At 54.7% G+C, this 14,473-nt stretch overlaps 1 protein-coding gene across 1 annotated transcript; it reads right to left on the minus strand.

Moving 5' to 3' along the window:
- Window positions 1-995: 995 nt before the first annotated feature.
- KCNS1 (potassium voltage-gated channel modifier subfamily S member 1) lies at window positions 996-14,467 on the minus strand. Its single transcript, XM_026862242.1, has 3 exons — window positions 13,336-14,467; window positions 8,850-9,842; window positions 996-3,564 (listed from the first exon to the last, which is right to left on the minus strand). Exons 2-3 carry the CDS (start codon window positions 9,813-9,815, stop codon window positions 3,109-3,111), a joined length of 1,422 nt encoding a protein of 473 aa, XP_026718043.1. The 5' UTR covers window positions 9,816-9,842; window positions 13,336-14,467; the 3' UTR covers window positions 996-3,108.
- Between the last annotated feature and the right edge of the window lie 6 nt (window positions 14,468-14,473).

A 14,473-nucleotide genomic window follows, 5' to 3' on the forward strand; every position in this document is an offset into this window, starting at 1 on the left:
CAGGGAATGAACGCAGCTGTCAGCTCCTCTTGGGTCTCCGGAGCTGCAGGGGGCTCTATCTGCATCTCAGGCACGGGTCCCCTGCCCTTGCCAACAGCCACAGCCGAGGTGAAGCAGCAGGGAAGCCAGCAGGGAACGTGCACACAGGTCCTGCAGCCTTCTGCTGGCAAAGGTGCACCTAAAACGTTGTTGAACCAAGTTAAGCAACAAACACTTGCTACTTGAACTGTATTTTCTTTTAAAATGGAGCCTTTTCTATTTTAGTCCAAAATGTGACCCACAAGCCTGGGGTTAACATTAGTTTCTTAAGAGTGGCAGTTAGGGGGAATCAGCTCCCAGCGCTGGGTTTGCTCACGCCGGCAGCTCAGCCCTCATGTCCCTTGGTGTTGGGGGATTTCTGCACCTTCCCGCCTGCTTCCCAGATTTCATGGGTGTGTAATGAATGGGATGGGGGAAGGACCCATGCTTGGATTGGACAAGTGCTTTGCATTGGGAATCATCGTGCATTTCTAATGTTAATTTTGATCCTCTCATCTCCCTCTGAAAGCTGCTCAGCGCTTCCCTCCCTCCCAGCTGCATGCCTGGCTCTCTGTGCAGCTCTTCCCAGAGCCCGCCAGCTCCAAGCCATTCCCTCACACCCTGGGGATGCCCCGTTCCTTGGGCCTCCAGGGAGATGGGTTATCCAAAATGCTCTAGCTCGATGACGCCAGTGGTCCAGGCACAAGGACTAGTTGGCACCCACCAGCTGGGGCAGGGATGAGGCAGGGGCTGTCAGGTGGGAGCGCCGCTGTGCTCCGAGGCGGTGCTGGAGCTGGCTCACGGGGACCTGCAGTCACTGGGGAGCAGCCTGGCTGCTCGTGCTCCCCGGGGGCTGCTGGCACTGACGCACTGACCCGGCCTCAGCACCACCGATGCACAGGCACACCGAAACAGAAAACCAGCCTCCAAAGTGGGTCAATGAGATCTTTAATAAAATATACAGTATGCATCCCATGCATAGATAGAAAATTAATTTACATGCTCTTTTATTTATTTGCATAATGCTTTTTAATTAATACATGTAATTTAGTCTTCACATTTTAATACATTTTGCTACTGGAATATTTATGGACAGAAGGGGAAACTCCTTCCCTTATTCAAGTAACAGTGCAGTGGAAGCTGGTCAGAGCAGACGACAGAGCTCACCAGTCCCAGCTCTCAGTAAGAATGAGCGCAGAGCAGACCACAAACCATCCATGCTGGAAGACTCAATGATGCCAGGAGTGTGAGCACCCTTCCATCCCACACCACTGCTGCTTGGGGACCCCTCCTCGAATCCCAATGGGGGTCAGGAAGGCTGGACCCGCACTGGCATTGATTTGCCTTTTCTCGCCCATCAGTGATTGCTACAGGCAGAACCAGCACCAGCAACGGTGGCAGTGCCAAAAGCCAGCCAGGACAACAGGCTGCAACCACCAGGATCCAGGTGCCTGGGTCCATCCTGTAGCCACCAACCTATTTTTGAGTTGTTTAGGTGATTACAGGGCGCACATTTCTCCTGCTGGGAACAGGCATTGCTGCATGTATTCCTCTGTGCACAAAGGAGCTGCACGATTTCCAAACAGAGAACCAAGGGTCAAGGAAAAACTCCATAGGGAATTAATGCTGTGCCGGGAGCAGCCCCGAATGTGCTCAGCTGGCTGGGAGATCTGGGTGGGAAGGGGGCCCGGCTGTGAGGTGCTCAGAGACGGTGGTGACAAGGAGCAGCACAAGGTCCCCCCTGCCCCAGCTCTCCCATGGACATGGGGGTGCTCCCTCCCTGCAGAGGGAAGGTGACTGCCTTGGCACCCGGGGAGCTCCTGTCAGGACAGGGGATGCCTGTGGCAGTGTGACCCCCCCACTCCTTACAGCGCGCCTGCCCCTGCCCGGCCCCAAGGCAGGGAGGGATGAGGCAGCAGAACGAAGCCAGGCTGGGGGTCGTGGCGGGGGGGACCAGGCCATGTGCCAAACCCGGCTGGCTTCGGTCATCTTCTTCACCCCATCACGGGCTGCCACAGCCACTGGGCTCCCTGGCAGCTCTTCCCACAGTGGAAATCTCAAGCATACAGCAATGGCAGAGGCAGCTTCCCCATGCCCAGGAGTGTCCCCCTATGTCTGCTCCCTGGCAGCCCTTTGCAAGGCCTCTGCCTCCTCTCTGCCCTGAAACAAATGGCCCATGGCATGGGAGCCCCATGGAGCGAAGGGCTTGGGGGGGAGTTCCCCCAGCTTGATTGCCTCCTGCTCCTGCCTCAGATGACAGTGTCCCTTTCACCTGGTCATCCCCCACTGGTGTCCCCCCTTCATGGACGGTGCTCCTGGCCGTGCCACGCTCCCAGCACAGCCCCAGCCCCAGATTCCTGGGGGGTCCCGATGGTGGCAGCAAAGGACAACAGTGAAACCCCCATTGCAGTGGAAGGAAGGTGAGGTCCAGTCAATCCCACTGCAGGGACTGGGACAGTGGGGCCCACCCTGAGCTGGACATCACCTCTCCTCCCATACAGACTCATTTCCACCCCCCTTTCTCTCATGGCTGGTGGGGCAGCTGAGCCTTTCGAGGCTGTTTCCAGCTGGGGGTAGGACAAGGTTGGGACTGGAGCTGGTACCAACCTGGCACAGGACCTGCAAGGGCAGCCAGCCTGGTCGGGGGCTGCCTCACCCTCAGGCTATTTAACCTCACCCTGGACAATACAAAACCCCAGGGCAAAGCAAAATCCCCCTTCACACAGCCAGGGCAGTGCCTGATCAGGAGTCATCTGTATTTCTTTTTTTCTCACTCCCTTTCTGGCAGGGGCATGTCCAGCACCGCAGCCTCCATTTGTAGCCACAGCGGAGCAGGGCCATCGCTGGGTGAAGGCTGAGACACGTCCAGGCAGACCTGGCTGTGGTGTCCTGGGGGCTGGAAGCAGCCGGCACCCACTGGGCATCTCCCCCAGCCCCTCCTGTCCTTCACAGGGCAGGGACGATGCCAGGCGCGGTGTGAGACAGGGCGAGCCTGGCTCCTCCGCCGTGTCCCGGTGTGACCGCTGTGCCGTGCTCATGGTGAGCAAGCGGGTCCCACACGCGCCCTGGTGCTGCGGCTGACAGGGGGTGTCAGGGTGCAGGGTGGGTGCCAGGGGTCAGACCGCGGCGGTCGGGGCTGCCTCTGCCCAGGGAGGTCTCGCTCAGAGCCTCTGAGTCTTGGTCATGACTGGAGGTGCTCTCCACATCCTCGGGGTCTTTCTTTCCGCTGTTCCTCACAGCGGCTTCCAGCGCCTTCTGTTTGCGGTAGAAGTGGGAGAACTTGTTGAAGATGATGGTGATGGGCAGCGCCACAACCAGGATGCCCCCCAGGATGCAGCCCGAGGCTGCCAGCTTGCCCGCCACTGTGACGGGCACCACGTCACCGTAGCCCACAGTGGTCATGCTGACCGTGCCCCACCACCAGCATGCCGGGATGGTGTCAAAGCCAACGTCTTCCTCCTTCTCAGCAGTGTAGGCCACACCAGAGAAGACGGAGACCCCCACAGCCAGGTAGAGCAGCAGGATCCCCACCTCCCGGTAGCTGTGCTGGAAGGCAAAGCAGAGCGATGGTCAGTGGGTGACACCATACCCGTCATGGCCAGGACACTGGGACCCCACAGCACAAGTACAGCCCGGCACACAGACTCCCTGCACGCCTCCGTTGGAGATTTCAGTGCCTCTATCCATCTCTGCTGTGGGGTGTCCCACTGCAGGGCCAGGCTGAGAAGAGTCAGGGGGTACGTGGGTGACCCACAGTGGGGCAGCAGGAAATCAGCCCTGGCAGCCACAGCCGCCCCCCTGCCCTCCACCAGCCTGCGAGGAGGAGGCTGTGCCGGGAGGGAGAACGGACCTGTGCTTCCCAGCCAGGGCTCCCAGGGACAGGCTACTCCCCTGCCTCCAGCACTCGCTCCAACCCGATCTTGGCTAACAATATTTAGACACATTTTCCTTTTATCTTGGCAGGTCCCCAGAAAGCATCTAACAGGCAGCCTCTAAGGGAAGGAATCTGTATCTTCCCTTGACGCCAGCGATGTGCTCGCAGGGAGGACGAGTGCCTCTGCTGCAGGCTCAGCTCTAGCTCTTCCCCAGCTGCTGGGAACCCCACAGCCAGAGCCCCAGGGACCTGATCCCTCCTATTCCCCAACACCATCTACAGTCCCAGCATCCATTTAACCCTTTGTTACACAGATAGGGGGGAGTTTTGAAGAAACTACTGTTTCTGAGATAATTACATTTCAGGTTTTGCTGCTACTCTATGGAAGACTTGAAATGAACCTCAGAGCTGACATGAATCCAAGCAGCCCTGGTTATCAGGTCCATCTGGGGATCCATCCAACATCAGCGGGGGCTGGTCTTAGCACCCATCCCCACAGGGTGCTGCACCCCCCAGCTCAATTAGCCCCACACTGAAGGATCTGGGAGCCCTGGTGGGAACAGGGCCATGGGACATCAACCTCCCAGGCAGGTGTGCAGGGCCTGGGGGGACAGACTGACAGCAGAGGTGTGCAATGCTCCTTGAAGAAGCCATCATTTCTCTGGTTTCAAATTAAAACATTTGTGTTGAAATCTGTCTTTGGACATTCTTCAATTTTGAGCAAAGTATAAACCTGTACCAAAAGCCTGGGGGGAAAAAGGCAGTGGGTATTTGGGGGACAAGGCAGCAAGTGATGCCGGGAAGGAGACTGCTGGAGGACAAGCAAACCAACCAGGCAAACCACTATGGGCCAGCACTGGGCCAAATCCAGCACCCAGCTCCTGCCACTGCCTCTTGGCTGGCAAGATGTGAGCCAAGAGCCCTGCGGGCAGTGGGGATGGGGACCCCCAGCACAGTCTGCTCATGTAACACCTCACCGACCAGGAGGGGACCCCAGAGCCCATTTTCTACCAGTGCCCAAGCCACCACCACCCTCACAGCATGGCTAGTCCACTCGCCTTTTGATTGTCACAAGTGAATTTCTTGGATGTTTCTGCCCACTGATCTGCCAGCTTGCTCTTCATCTTTTGAAGAAAGGAAAGCAGATTGTGGTTTAGTTGTTTGGGTTTGGTTTTTTTTTCCCCAGTCTTCTAACAGGCGGAGAATGCCTTATTTGAACTACATAATGACTAAACGAAATACTTGAGCAGAAAACAGGGGAAAGGAGCTTCTATGGTCAACATGGGACATAAAGGAGGTGGATTCATGGCAGGGAGTGAAAAGACTTTGCTTAGACTGCTGGCAAAAGCTGCTCAGCTAATGCCATTAATACTAAGGGGAAATAATCTCTTCCTCTTCCAACATCGTCGGTGGCTGCAAATGCCCTATATCAGCTCCGAGGGAGCACCTTGAGAAGGACAAACAGCTCAGAGCCACTGAGTTTCAAGGATGTATCACTTGGCCATGAAAGACTTGCTCCTGGCTGGAGCTTAACAGCACGTCTGTATGTCCCAGCTGGGGAGCAGCAGAGCCGAATAACCTTATACATTTTTAAAGAGTATCAGTTATGGCCCTGGGATGTGTTGGAGGGTGAAGGCGAGGGGGAAGTCAGGCAGCTCGATAGCTCCTACTGCTTTAATTTACAAGCAGGGTCAGGGCTTGTGGCACAAAGGAGGCTCCAGGATCTCCCAGCTGATCCTCAGGCACCGGGTGCTACCTATTTGCAGCCATTTATCCTCAAAACATGTGGATCACTCATTAATCCAGGGATATGCAGCTGCAGCTGGGGTTTGGGTAGGATGCAAGTTTAGCCAGGGTTTGGGTGGGATGCAGGCGTAGCAAGCACTCAGCCTTGGGGGAGGCAATGCTGGGTTATAAAAGGCTCCAGCAAAACCCACCCCAACAGCAGGCTCTTTGGGCTCCTGGCCTGGCAGGAGGTCTGCCTGTCCTTGGGACAGCCATGGGCTCCTTTCCCAACTGAATGCCTGTCTTTCCTCCAGTACAACAGCAGATAAATGAAATAGAAGAGCCTGTTCTGAGCCTGGCCGGAGATACCGGTGCGGGGACTGAGCACAAAGATGGCCCACGGTAGCAACAGCAGGGTGATGCATCTGCTGTCTGGGGACGTGCAGCTCCAGCTCTTCCAACCTATTTGTGTATTTAGGCCCCTAAGGGGACAGACAGCAACTCTTGTAGATCCCTGCAGATGCCTAAATTACTCAGTCCCTAACACCTATTGACTGCCAGTAGGAGACAGGCACCAACCCCCCACCCGGGAAGCTGCAATAATGGTAATGGATGCACAGCGGAGACCTGTGGGAAGCCTCTCCTCAAATTAAATAGACCCTGGATCAGGCCCCAAGCAATCTGAAGACCGCTCAGAGTTTATGATGCACAAATGGCAGAAATCCCTCTGCTAGCACTTCCGAGGCAGGGGAACAATTACTCGGCTTGCCAGAGCCATCTCTCCCGCTTCCTGGCTGTTAACAGCCTTTACTCTGCTGCTGCTTTATGCTCTTGCAATAGGAAGTGAATTATGATTAACAAGTCGTTGTAATTTATGTGCCCAGTAAATCACGATGCCAAGCTGCTGCGTCAGATTTGTGTCTTCGCTCATCCCCATTTACAGCTGGCTCCGGAGTCCCCGGGAAGCGGCATTTTTCAGCACGTCACTGGGTGAATGAATCAGCGGCTCGGCAGAGGCCGGAGCCCCGATGCTGCCGCTCCCCACATCTCGTCTGCTGCTTAACAACACGCAGATGAGCCCATCAGTCCCTTCTCTGCTGCAACGTGTTGTTCATGCTTAAATGGAGCACAGAATGGGTTCAAGGAGCCCTTCCCACACGTACAATTTTATTTAAATTCCGCAAGCAGTGTTACACGGGTCTGTCACTTGCTAATTGCTCTTTCAAGGTGAGTGTTCAGAAGTATGATGCGGGTAGGACTTCAGGCATCTTCATTTCAAACAGTCCTCCCTGGACTCTGTATTCAGCAGGTTTTCAGAATGCCAGGAATTTTTCCCCCACACATATTGTGATGCTCTGTGGGCTTTGCAGGATTAGTGCTGGACTGGGCTGGTCCTGCTTCACAGCAGAAGTTGTCAGAAGACCTTTCCTGCTGCTCACCCTCATCCCCAGCCACACTCGAGGGTTGCTTTTTTCCATGACTCACCCACAGGTCCAACCCTGGCAGTCGAGTCCTGCTGATGCCAGGACATCCCCTGCCGGCCCTGCCATGGCTGCAGCAGCGAGAAACGGCGTGTCCCCAGCCACAGCTGTGCCCGCTTCATCCTGCAATGGCCCTTCAGTGGGAGCAGCACCAGGGGCTGCGGCTCTGGCCCCTGCAGACACTGAGTATGAGGAGAGCGTCCCTTTGGTTGAATGTCAAGCTTTTTTATGAAGATTGCCCTCCTTGGCCATTTGTTTGGCACACCCTTTGTTTGAAGGCAAAAAAAGCACAGGGATATTGCTTGAAAAAAGAGTCTTCTGGTATGAACATGGGGACCAGAAGCAGCCCCACGAGAAGAGGAGATGTTTGCCCTGATAGCCTCCTCCCCATGCCCAGCACAAGCCCTGCATGTGGCGCGGCATCGAGAGAGTGTGTCACTCTGTGTCTTGGCAGGCTTAAGGATTGGCTTTAAGATTTCTCTTGATGTGGTTTCTGAGAATCAGAGACAATTAAAAGCTGAGTTTAACTGGCCTCTGCAGTGAGCTGGATTTTCTGTGTAAGTGCAGGAGGTCAGGAAACAGTTTCACCCTCCCCAGATTCGGACACATGACCCTCAGCATGAGGGGGACAGAGGAGGGAAGGACAGTGGGAGAGAGCAGAGAGCCACACAAGGGCACTGTGGCTGGTCCGTGCTGCACAGCTGAGCTGCAGCAATGGAAGTCTGGGCTGTAGCACCAGCCTGGTGAGGATTTCATGATAGATCCATGCTTTGGCTCGTCACAGCTGCTCTTGGTCTGCCTAAGGAGGCTGGGGGTCCTGTGGAGGGGGTCTGGAGAAACCTTGGGGCACACCATGGAGGATGAGGACCTCCTCTCACCAAACCTGCACCTCTTAGCTCTCCTCATGCAGCTCTTCCTCCTGAGGACCATGTGGTCCTGGGGCCAGCTTCCCCTGAGCTTTTCCAGCATGCTGAGGGGCAGCTGCTGGTAGCCCAGGCTCTGCTGGGGGCATGCATGCTGCCTTGGGCTGGTTGTGCCAGGCCCTGCAGCTAAGCCTTTGCTTTTCTATTTTTGCTCTGTGCCACCCATGGCTAACCATGTACCAGTCCAACTTCATCATACGCTGGTGCATCCAAATGTCAGCTCAGCTGGACTGGAATCTCTATGGCTCCCTAGATGGGCAGACACCAAGGGTTGGACGCTGGACTCCAGCCAGCTGGCATCATACCCTTAGGAGACTTCTCCCAGACTGGGGACAGGAGCAGCTCTGAGCCACACACACTGGTGCTGGCACACCCAGCAGCTGCTGGCTGGCCCAGTCCCTGCTCAGCAGGGTGCTTGCAGCCCAGCGAGGCACTGACCCACTCCTGGTGGGACATCACCATGAACCCATGCATGGCCGAGTCCGTTCCAACACCGTGCAATGGGGCTTGCACACCATGGTGGGGAAGGGTGGCTGAGTCCCTGGAAGCACCAGTTCCAGGTGAAACGAAGTCTGCAAGCACTGGGGTGAATTGCTGTTTGCTCCAAGTGTGTGGTCAGAGGATTCAGGCAGTGTTCCTCATGCTTGGTTGCTTTAGCAGACACACAAACCAACAACCCAGCCCACCACCCCAAGCAAGCTTGCCAGACACCACACAGACCTGGTAGCTCATGGGGAATGGGAGCGGCCACATTCCCCGGCTGTACCAGAGGTTTCCTTCTTGCCCAGAAACTAAGAGTAGATAAGGGAAGAAAGAGAGACAGTTTACCTTCAAGGTGGCCCCCAGAGACCTCAGTCCGGTGGAGTGCCGAGCCAGCTTCAGCACCCGGAATATCCTCATGAGCCGAAACACTTGCACGACCTTGCCCAGGTTGCCCAGCTCCGAGTCACTGCCCATGGTCACGTCCACCAAGAGGGTGAAGTAGAAGGGCAACACCGAGACAATGTCAATCAGGTTCAGCGGGTGCTTGAAGAATTTCCTGGGGTTGGGGGAGAGCAGGAGGCGGGAAGACACTTCGAAGGTGAACCATGAGATGCAGAAATACTCCAGCTTGTGCAGGACAGGTTCATCGAGCACGTTGCCATTCTCATCCATCTCTTGGTACTCGGGCATGCTGTGAATGCACATGGTGGCTATGGAAACCAGCACCACGCTGATGGACACGAAGCTGAAGAGTTTGCTGGGGATGGAGTAGCCGGGGTTCTCCATGGTGAGCCAGAGGCGTTTGCGTATGTTGCCGCAGCGCAGCGTGCTGTAGCGCAGCAGGTCATGGTTGATGTCAGAGATCTCATCGGGGGACGTGTCCACGCTGCTGACATCACTCTCCTCATCCCAGTTGTGGTGCCGGCTCTCCAGTTTGCGCTCGTGGTAGCGGTAGCTGCAGCAGGAGTCCAGGAAAAACTCATTGATGCCCCAGTACTCAATCTCCTGGCAGAAGGAGAAGACACACAGCTCCTCCATGACATGCAGCTTCCCCGTCTGGTAGAAGTGAAGCACGTAGAGGAAGAAACCGGGGTTTCGGTCAAAGTAGAACTCCCTGGCGCTTACATCGTAGTCATCACAGAGCTGCAGGATGGACTCCTCCGAGTCGCAGGAGAGCAGGCGTCCCAGGCGGGTGTCGGGGAACTTGGAGAGGGCGCTGGAGCTGAGCCGCCTTCTCAGACCCCCCACGTTGATGTTGATAACGTCCTCCTCAAAGCTGGGACCCCAGTAATTTAAGGTCTTGTTGACCATGATCAGCAGAGCGGGAGCTGGTTCCACCTGCGGGCAAGACACAGCGAGGCTGGAGGGGACGCAGGGCTCCCCCTGATTTGGGTGCTTCTAGGTGAGGGGAGGGCAGAAGCACCCTGAGGAGTGAGGAGGGATGTCTGCATTTTGAAAAGTGAGGACCAGGGAGAGGGGAGGGGAGAGAAACAGCTTTAGACAGTTGTTCTTTGGTGGTACAGAAGGGAAAAAAAAAAAAAAAAAAAAAAAAAGGATTATTTTTTCAGGTGAAACTTTTCCTTGTTTTTTTTACCTCTTAAAGTTTCTCCTTTTGCAGAACATTAATGGCCTAAGGAAGGCAGTTTACTGCACCTCCGGCACCTCGCCCCTGTGGCTTTCCTTGTTCAAACAGGTAATTAGTCACTGAAGTGAGGATTTATCCCCCAAAGAGTCTTCCCCGTGGAAAAAATAGATCTCATCAAATCACCACTGCAGTGATTCTGCCAAAGAGCTTTGTAGCCTGACTACCTATGTTGCTAATCAGACCTGGTCAAAAAGTTCAATCTTCCCAGCAGCAAAGGCAGTTTTGCCAAAATCAAAGTGTTTTCACAGAAGGTGTTGGTTTTAGGGAGAATTTCAGTGGAAGAAGTGTCAAAACAATTCATCTGCCTGCTTTGTTTCCTCTTGTGTGTTCTGTCATGTAAAATATTAAGATTATTTTTATAATGTTGAAACATAACAGAAACATGATTCAGATTCTTTGATGACTCTGAATTAAAAATCTGTATGTTGGTAGGGAAATAAAAGCCAAAGTTCTGGTTTCTATCATGTTTCAGGGAGCTGGGCTTTTCCATGCAGCAGAAATTCCATTTTCTAATAAGCAGTTAAAGCGTCTAACAAAGAGAAGCATTCCCACACCTTCATATGCATTTGCCTGTCTTGACCAGACGCTTAGAATAAAAAAGCAAATAAAGAGGTTTGTGATCTTTCTGCATCAACTGGAAATCTTCTTCACCTACCTTATTCATCAAAATGCCTGGGGACGTGCGGAGCAGTCCTGTACCCACGCAGTGCCCCCACTCCTGGCACAGGAGCGCTGGGTGTCCTCAGGAGGGACACTGCATTTGCTCTCTTGGTTGAGGAATTACATTTTTCCCCATGCATTGGCTACTTTGGAAAAATCCTGCTATTAGGCACGGCTTGCTCCTGAGCTCAGCTCGCACTTCAGAGTCACCGCTGGTACCGGCATGACTTCTGCAGCTGCTGATGCTTTTGCTGCAGCAGTCACTGAGGCATGTGTGACCTCCAGGCTGGCCTGTCTCCCATCTCAAAGGCTTCCCTCCCTGGTTTAAATCAGCCAGAGGTTTATTAGAAAAATCCCTCCTCTTCACCCACTGAAGTTTTCAAACTTTCAGGTGATGCAGAGACAGAGGCCACAGACAGGCAGCAGGCACTGAGGGAAAAGGCTGCAGCAGCCCCCGCTGTGACACTGAGGTGCCACCAGACCAGGACAGTCCAGTCCAACAGCAGCCACCGAGGGCCAGGTCAGTGGCACGAGGTGAATCCCCCCTGCCCAGGGGAATCCCAGTTCCCCTGCGGATCCCATTGCACTCCAGCCCAGCTTTGCTCACCAGACATCTCATGGGGTTTATGGGGTGAACACTAAAGCAGGGAAAGGGCTCTGGAAGTTTTCCAGTGCCTAAAAAACACAGCCATAAAAGGTTTGTCAAACCGTAAGGGACCTGGGGGACACCTTCACATCTAAATCTGGAGGCCAGGGCAGAGCTGGAGAGGAACAGGTACCAGACTAATGGTTAGAAATAAACCCCAGAGGTATGTTTTTAAGCTGAGCAGGGGTGTGGGTGCAGCAGATGCCAAATTTGTGTGAAATAGCCTGGCAAAGGCATCTGCTAACTCCACTGCCTCTCCCAGCCAGGGCTCCTTAAAGACACAGGCTTTGCACCACAAAGCCAGCGCTTCCCATTACACCATGTCTGGAGGAGGCAACCAGCTTGTGATAAGCCTCAGAGCTTAATGGACTCATTGTCTTGCCTTTCAGAGGGGAGGAAAAAAAGAGAAGGATCAACTTTCTTAATGCTTAACACAAAAGCAAGGGAGAAAAAGGGGCGTAAACACTCCTTTTCAGGGATAAATTGGAATTTGTGACAGATAAGCTTTTCCAGGGAAGACATCACACAGCCCATCTGTGGGGTGGGGATGACTAATCCAGGTTCCTTCCAGAAGGATGCTCGTGCATTCAGGCTACACACACACACACAGGGGCCATGGGGGTGGGTCTGTGGGATCCAGTTTACCCCACACTCATCCTCAGCCTCTCTCCACATGCCCCCATACGGCAGCCGTTCCAGGACACCAGAGCAAATGTCACCAAAATCAATGGAAAGGTCATTTTGGAGCTGGACTGGGCCACGGGGCAGCCTGGGTAGCTCCCAGGAGCTATGTTGGGGTGGCAAGGACAAGCCTAAAGCAATGCTCCACCCCAGTAGAACCATCCCCAGCCCCCAGCTGTGCTGTGCGGCTGCGGCTCTGGGTGAGACATGACAAACCCCAAGACCCAGGAGGCAGATGGCTCCCACCTCTTTTCCAGCTTCAAAAAAAAGTGGGTGTCAGGACCCTGCAAGCCTTTGTACCCCAGGGAAATCCCCCCCTCCCTCCTTCCCTCCTGCGCAGGAAGCAGAGCGAGGAGAAGGGTCGCGAACTGTCTGAGATGCTCCTTTCTGATGTTGGCTTCTGAATAGAGCAAATTATTTCTGCCCACGTACAGCTTTCATCTAGGAATCTAAAGCAGCAATTAATAGTTTTATAACTCTTTTGCCTACTCGTTTCACGACTAGCTAAGCTCAGCTTTAGAACAAAACTGAGGTTTGAACTAAGACCTGGCATGATCTCCCCTGTTGGATCATCAAAGCCTGTGCCCATCTCACATTTGCAGGGGTATCTGCTGGGAAACAGAAGCTTACTTTAGGAAGGTTGGGTGGTTTTTTATTTTAAAGCGCAACGGACAGAGAATACAAATGTGTCTGTCTGCAATAATGTGAATTTGCAAAATTTTCCTTTAGTTAAAGAAAAATTTCCATAATTGATTGGTAAAATAGAACAGATAAAGCCAGTCTCTTTCTGGTAAATTTTGAAATATATTGTAAGCTATTTTAAGGAGACAACCATCAGAATTACACAAGCCCAGTGTGAGCTGGGTGTTGGGCGTTCAAATGAATATGTATCTTGTGGAGAAAAAACCCCTCTGATATATGCATTTATGACAGTAAAAAATATAAAAACAGATCAAGCATATCTGTAAGATATGCTAGAAGAGTTTCCCTTGACAACGTATTTTTTTTAAAGGCTTTCAAATGGAAGTTATGTATATTTATTCTAACTGGCAGAGGAGACCCAAGGGAGTGGGAAGAAAGATGCTAATAGACATTCAAGAGAGGATGCAGCAAGTGCAGGGAGTATTGCACACAGGGGCTTTTCCAACCAGGTACAACGGATTTAGATTAACGGTCCAAATAAAAAACCCTGTACTTACAGCTCAGCGAGGCTTCCCAGCGGGGAGTCGTGTGGCTTGTCTCAAATGAGCCATTAGAAATGCGTAGAGAAGGAGGAGACCCTTCATCCTTTGCCTGTAGCCCAGTCCTAAACGCCCTGTCACCCGGGGCTTGTGACCCTGCACGTCCCAGGGGTGCAGGGCCGGTGGCTGCAAACCGCTGGAGAAGTCCTGTGCGGGATGCCCATGGGGCTGGGGTGGGGCTGGGGGTCCCCCGCGGGGTACCTGAGGGGAGGAGCGGGGCTGGCTGACCTCCCAGCTCCTGCAGGACGGTGTCCCCATCACCCATGCGCTGGGGCAGGACTGGGGAGACGCTTGCTTTCTGGTCATCTAAAAGCGCCCCAGCAGAGCCCCGTCCCCATCGTTGAGCGTCCCTGTACCCTCCGGCCTGAGGATGCTCAGAACCAAGCGCTTCCTTCGGCGGTGGGGGGGTCTGCGAGGCAGGCGGGGGGAGGCATGGAAGGGGGATCCCCACTGCTGGCTGCTCCCTGCAGGCAGCGCGTAAGCTGCTGCTGTACACCGAGAGGCCACCAAAATGCCCAGGGCTGGGCATGCAGATAAGGCGGGGGGGACTCCCTGCTCGCTTCGGGGTGCGGGGTGGTGATCACCCGTAGCTCGGCTTTCTACTGCGAGCGGGCAGCCCAGCGCCTGCTGCAGATGATGCCCTGCCCTGTGCCAGCCTGCGCTCCCGGGTCCCGCACAGTGGGTGCACAGCTCTCCGGAGGGGACCCCCGCGCCCTGCCCCGTTCCCTGGGGACCGGGAGGTGCAGCCCCCGCCAGGGGAAGGCTTCGGGGAGAGAAACTCTCCTACACCCGCCTGCAGAGGGACCGGGAGGAGAGTCCCCGTGCCCCGAGTGCCAGCAGCATCCCAGGATGTGGGTGCCTCGCTTCCCCGTTCATTCCGGTGTGCCCCCATCCCTGCTCACCCCCGCATGCCGCTGCTCCGGTTGCCCTCTCACCCCAGGATGCCGGTGCCCCGGGTGCCTGCCGCGCCCCAGGGTGATGGTCCCTGCAATGCCCGGGGACGCCGGTACCCCGGGTTCCCGGGATGTCGGTGCCCCGGTCCCTGCTGTTCCTTGGGCTGCCGATCTCACGGTCCCTGCTGCACCCCGAGATGCCG

The sequence above is a fragment of the Athene cunicularia genome, assembly GCF_003259725.1.
Source record: "Athene cunicularia isolate RWA chromosome 20 unlocalized genomic scaffold, athCun1 chr20_part1, whole genome shotgun sequence".
Classification (NCBI taxonomy): domain Eukaryota; kingdom Metazoa; phylum Chordata; class Aves; order Strigiformes; family Strigidae; genus Athene; species Athene cunicularia.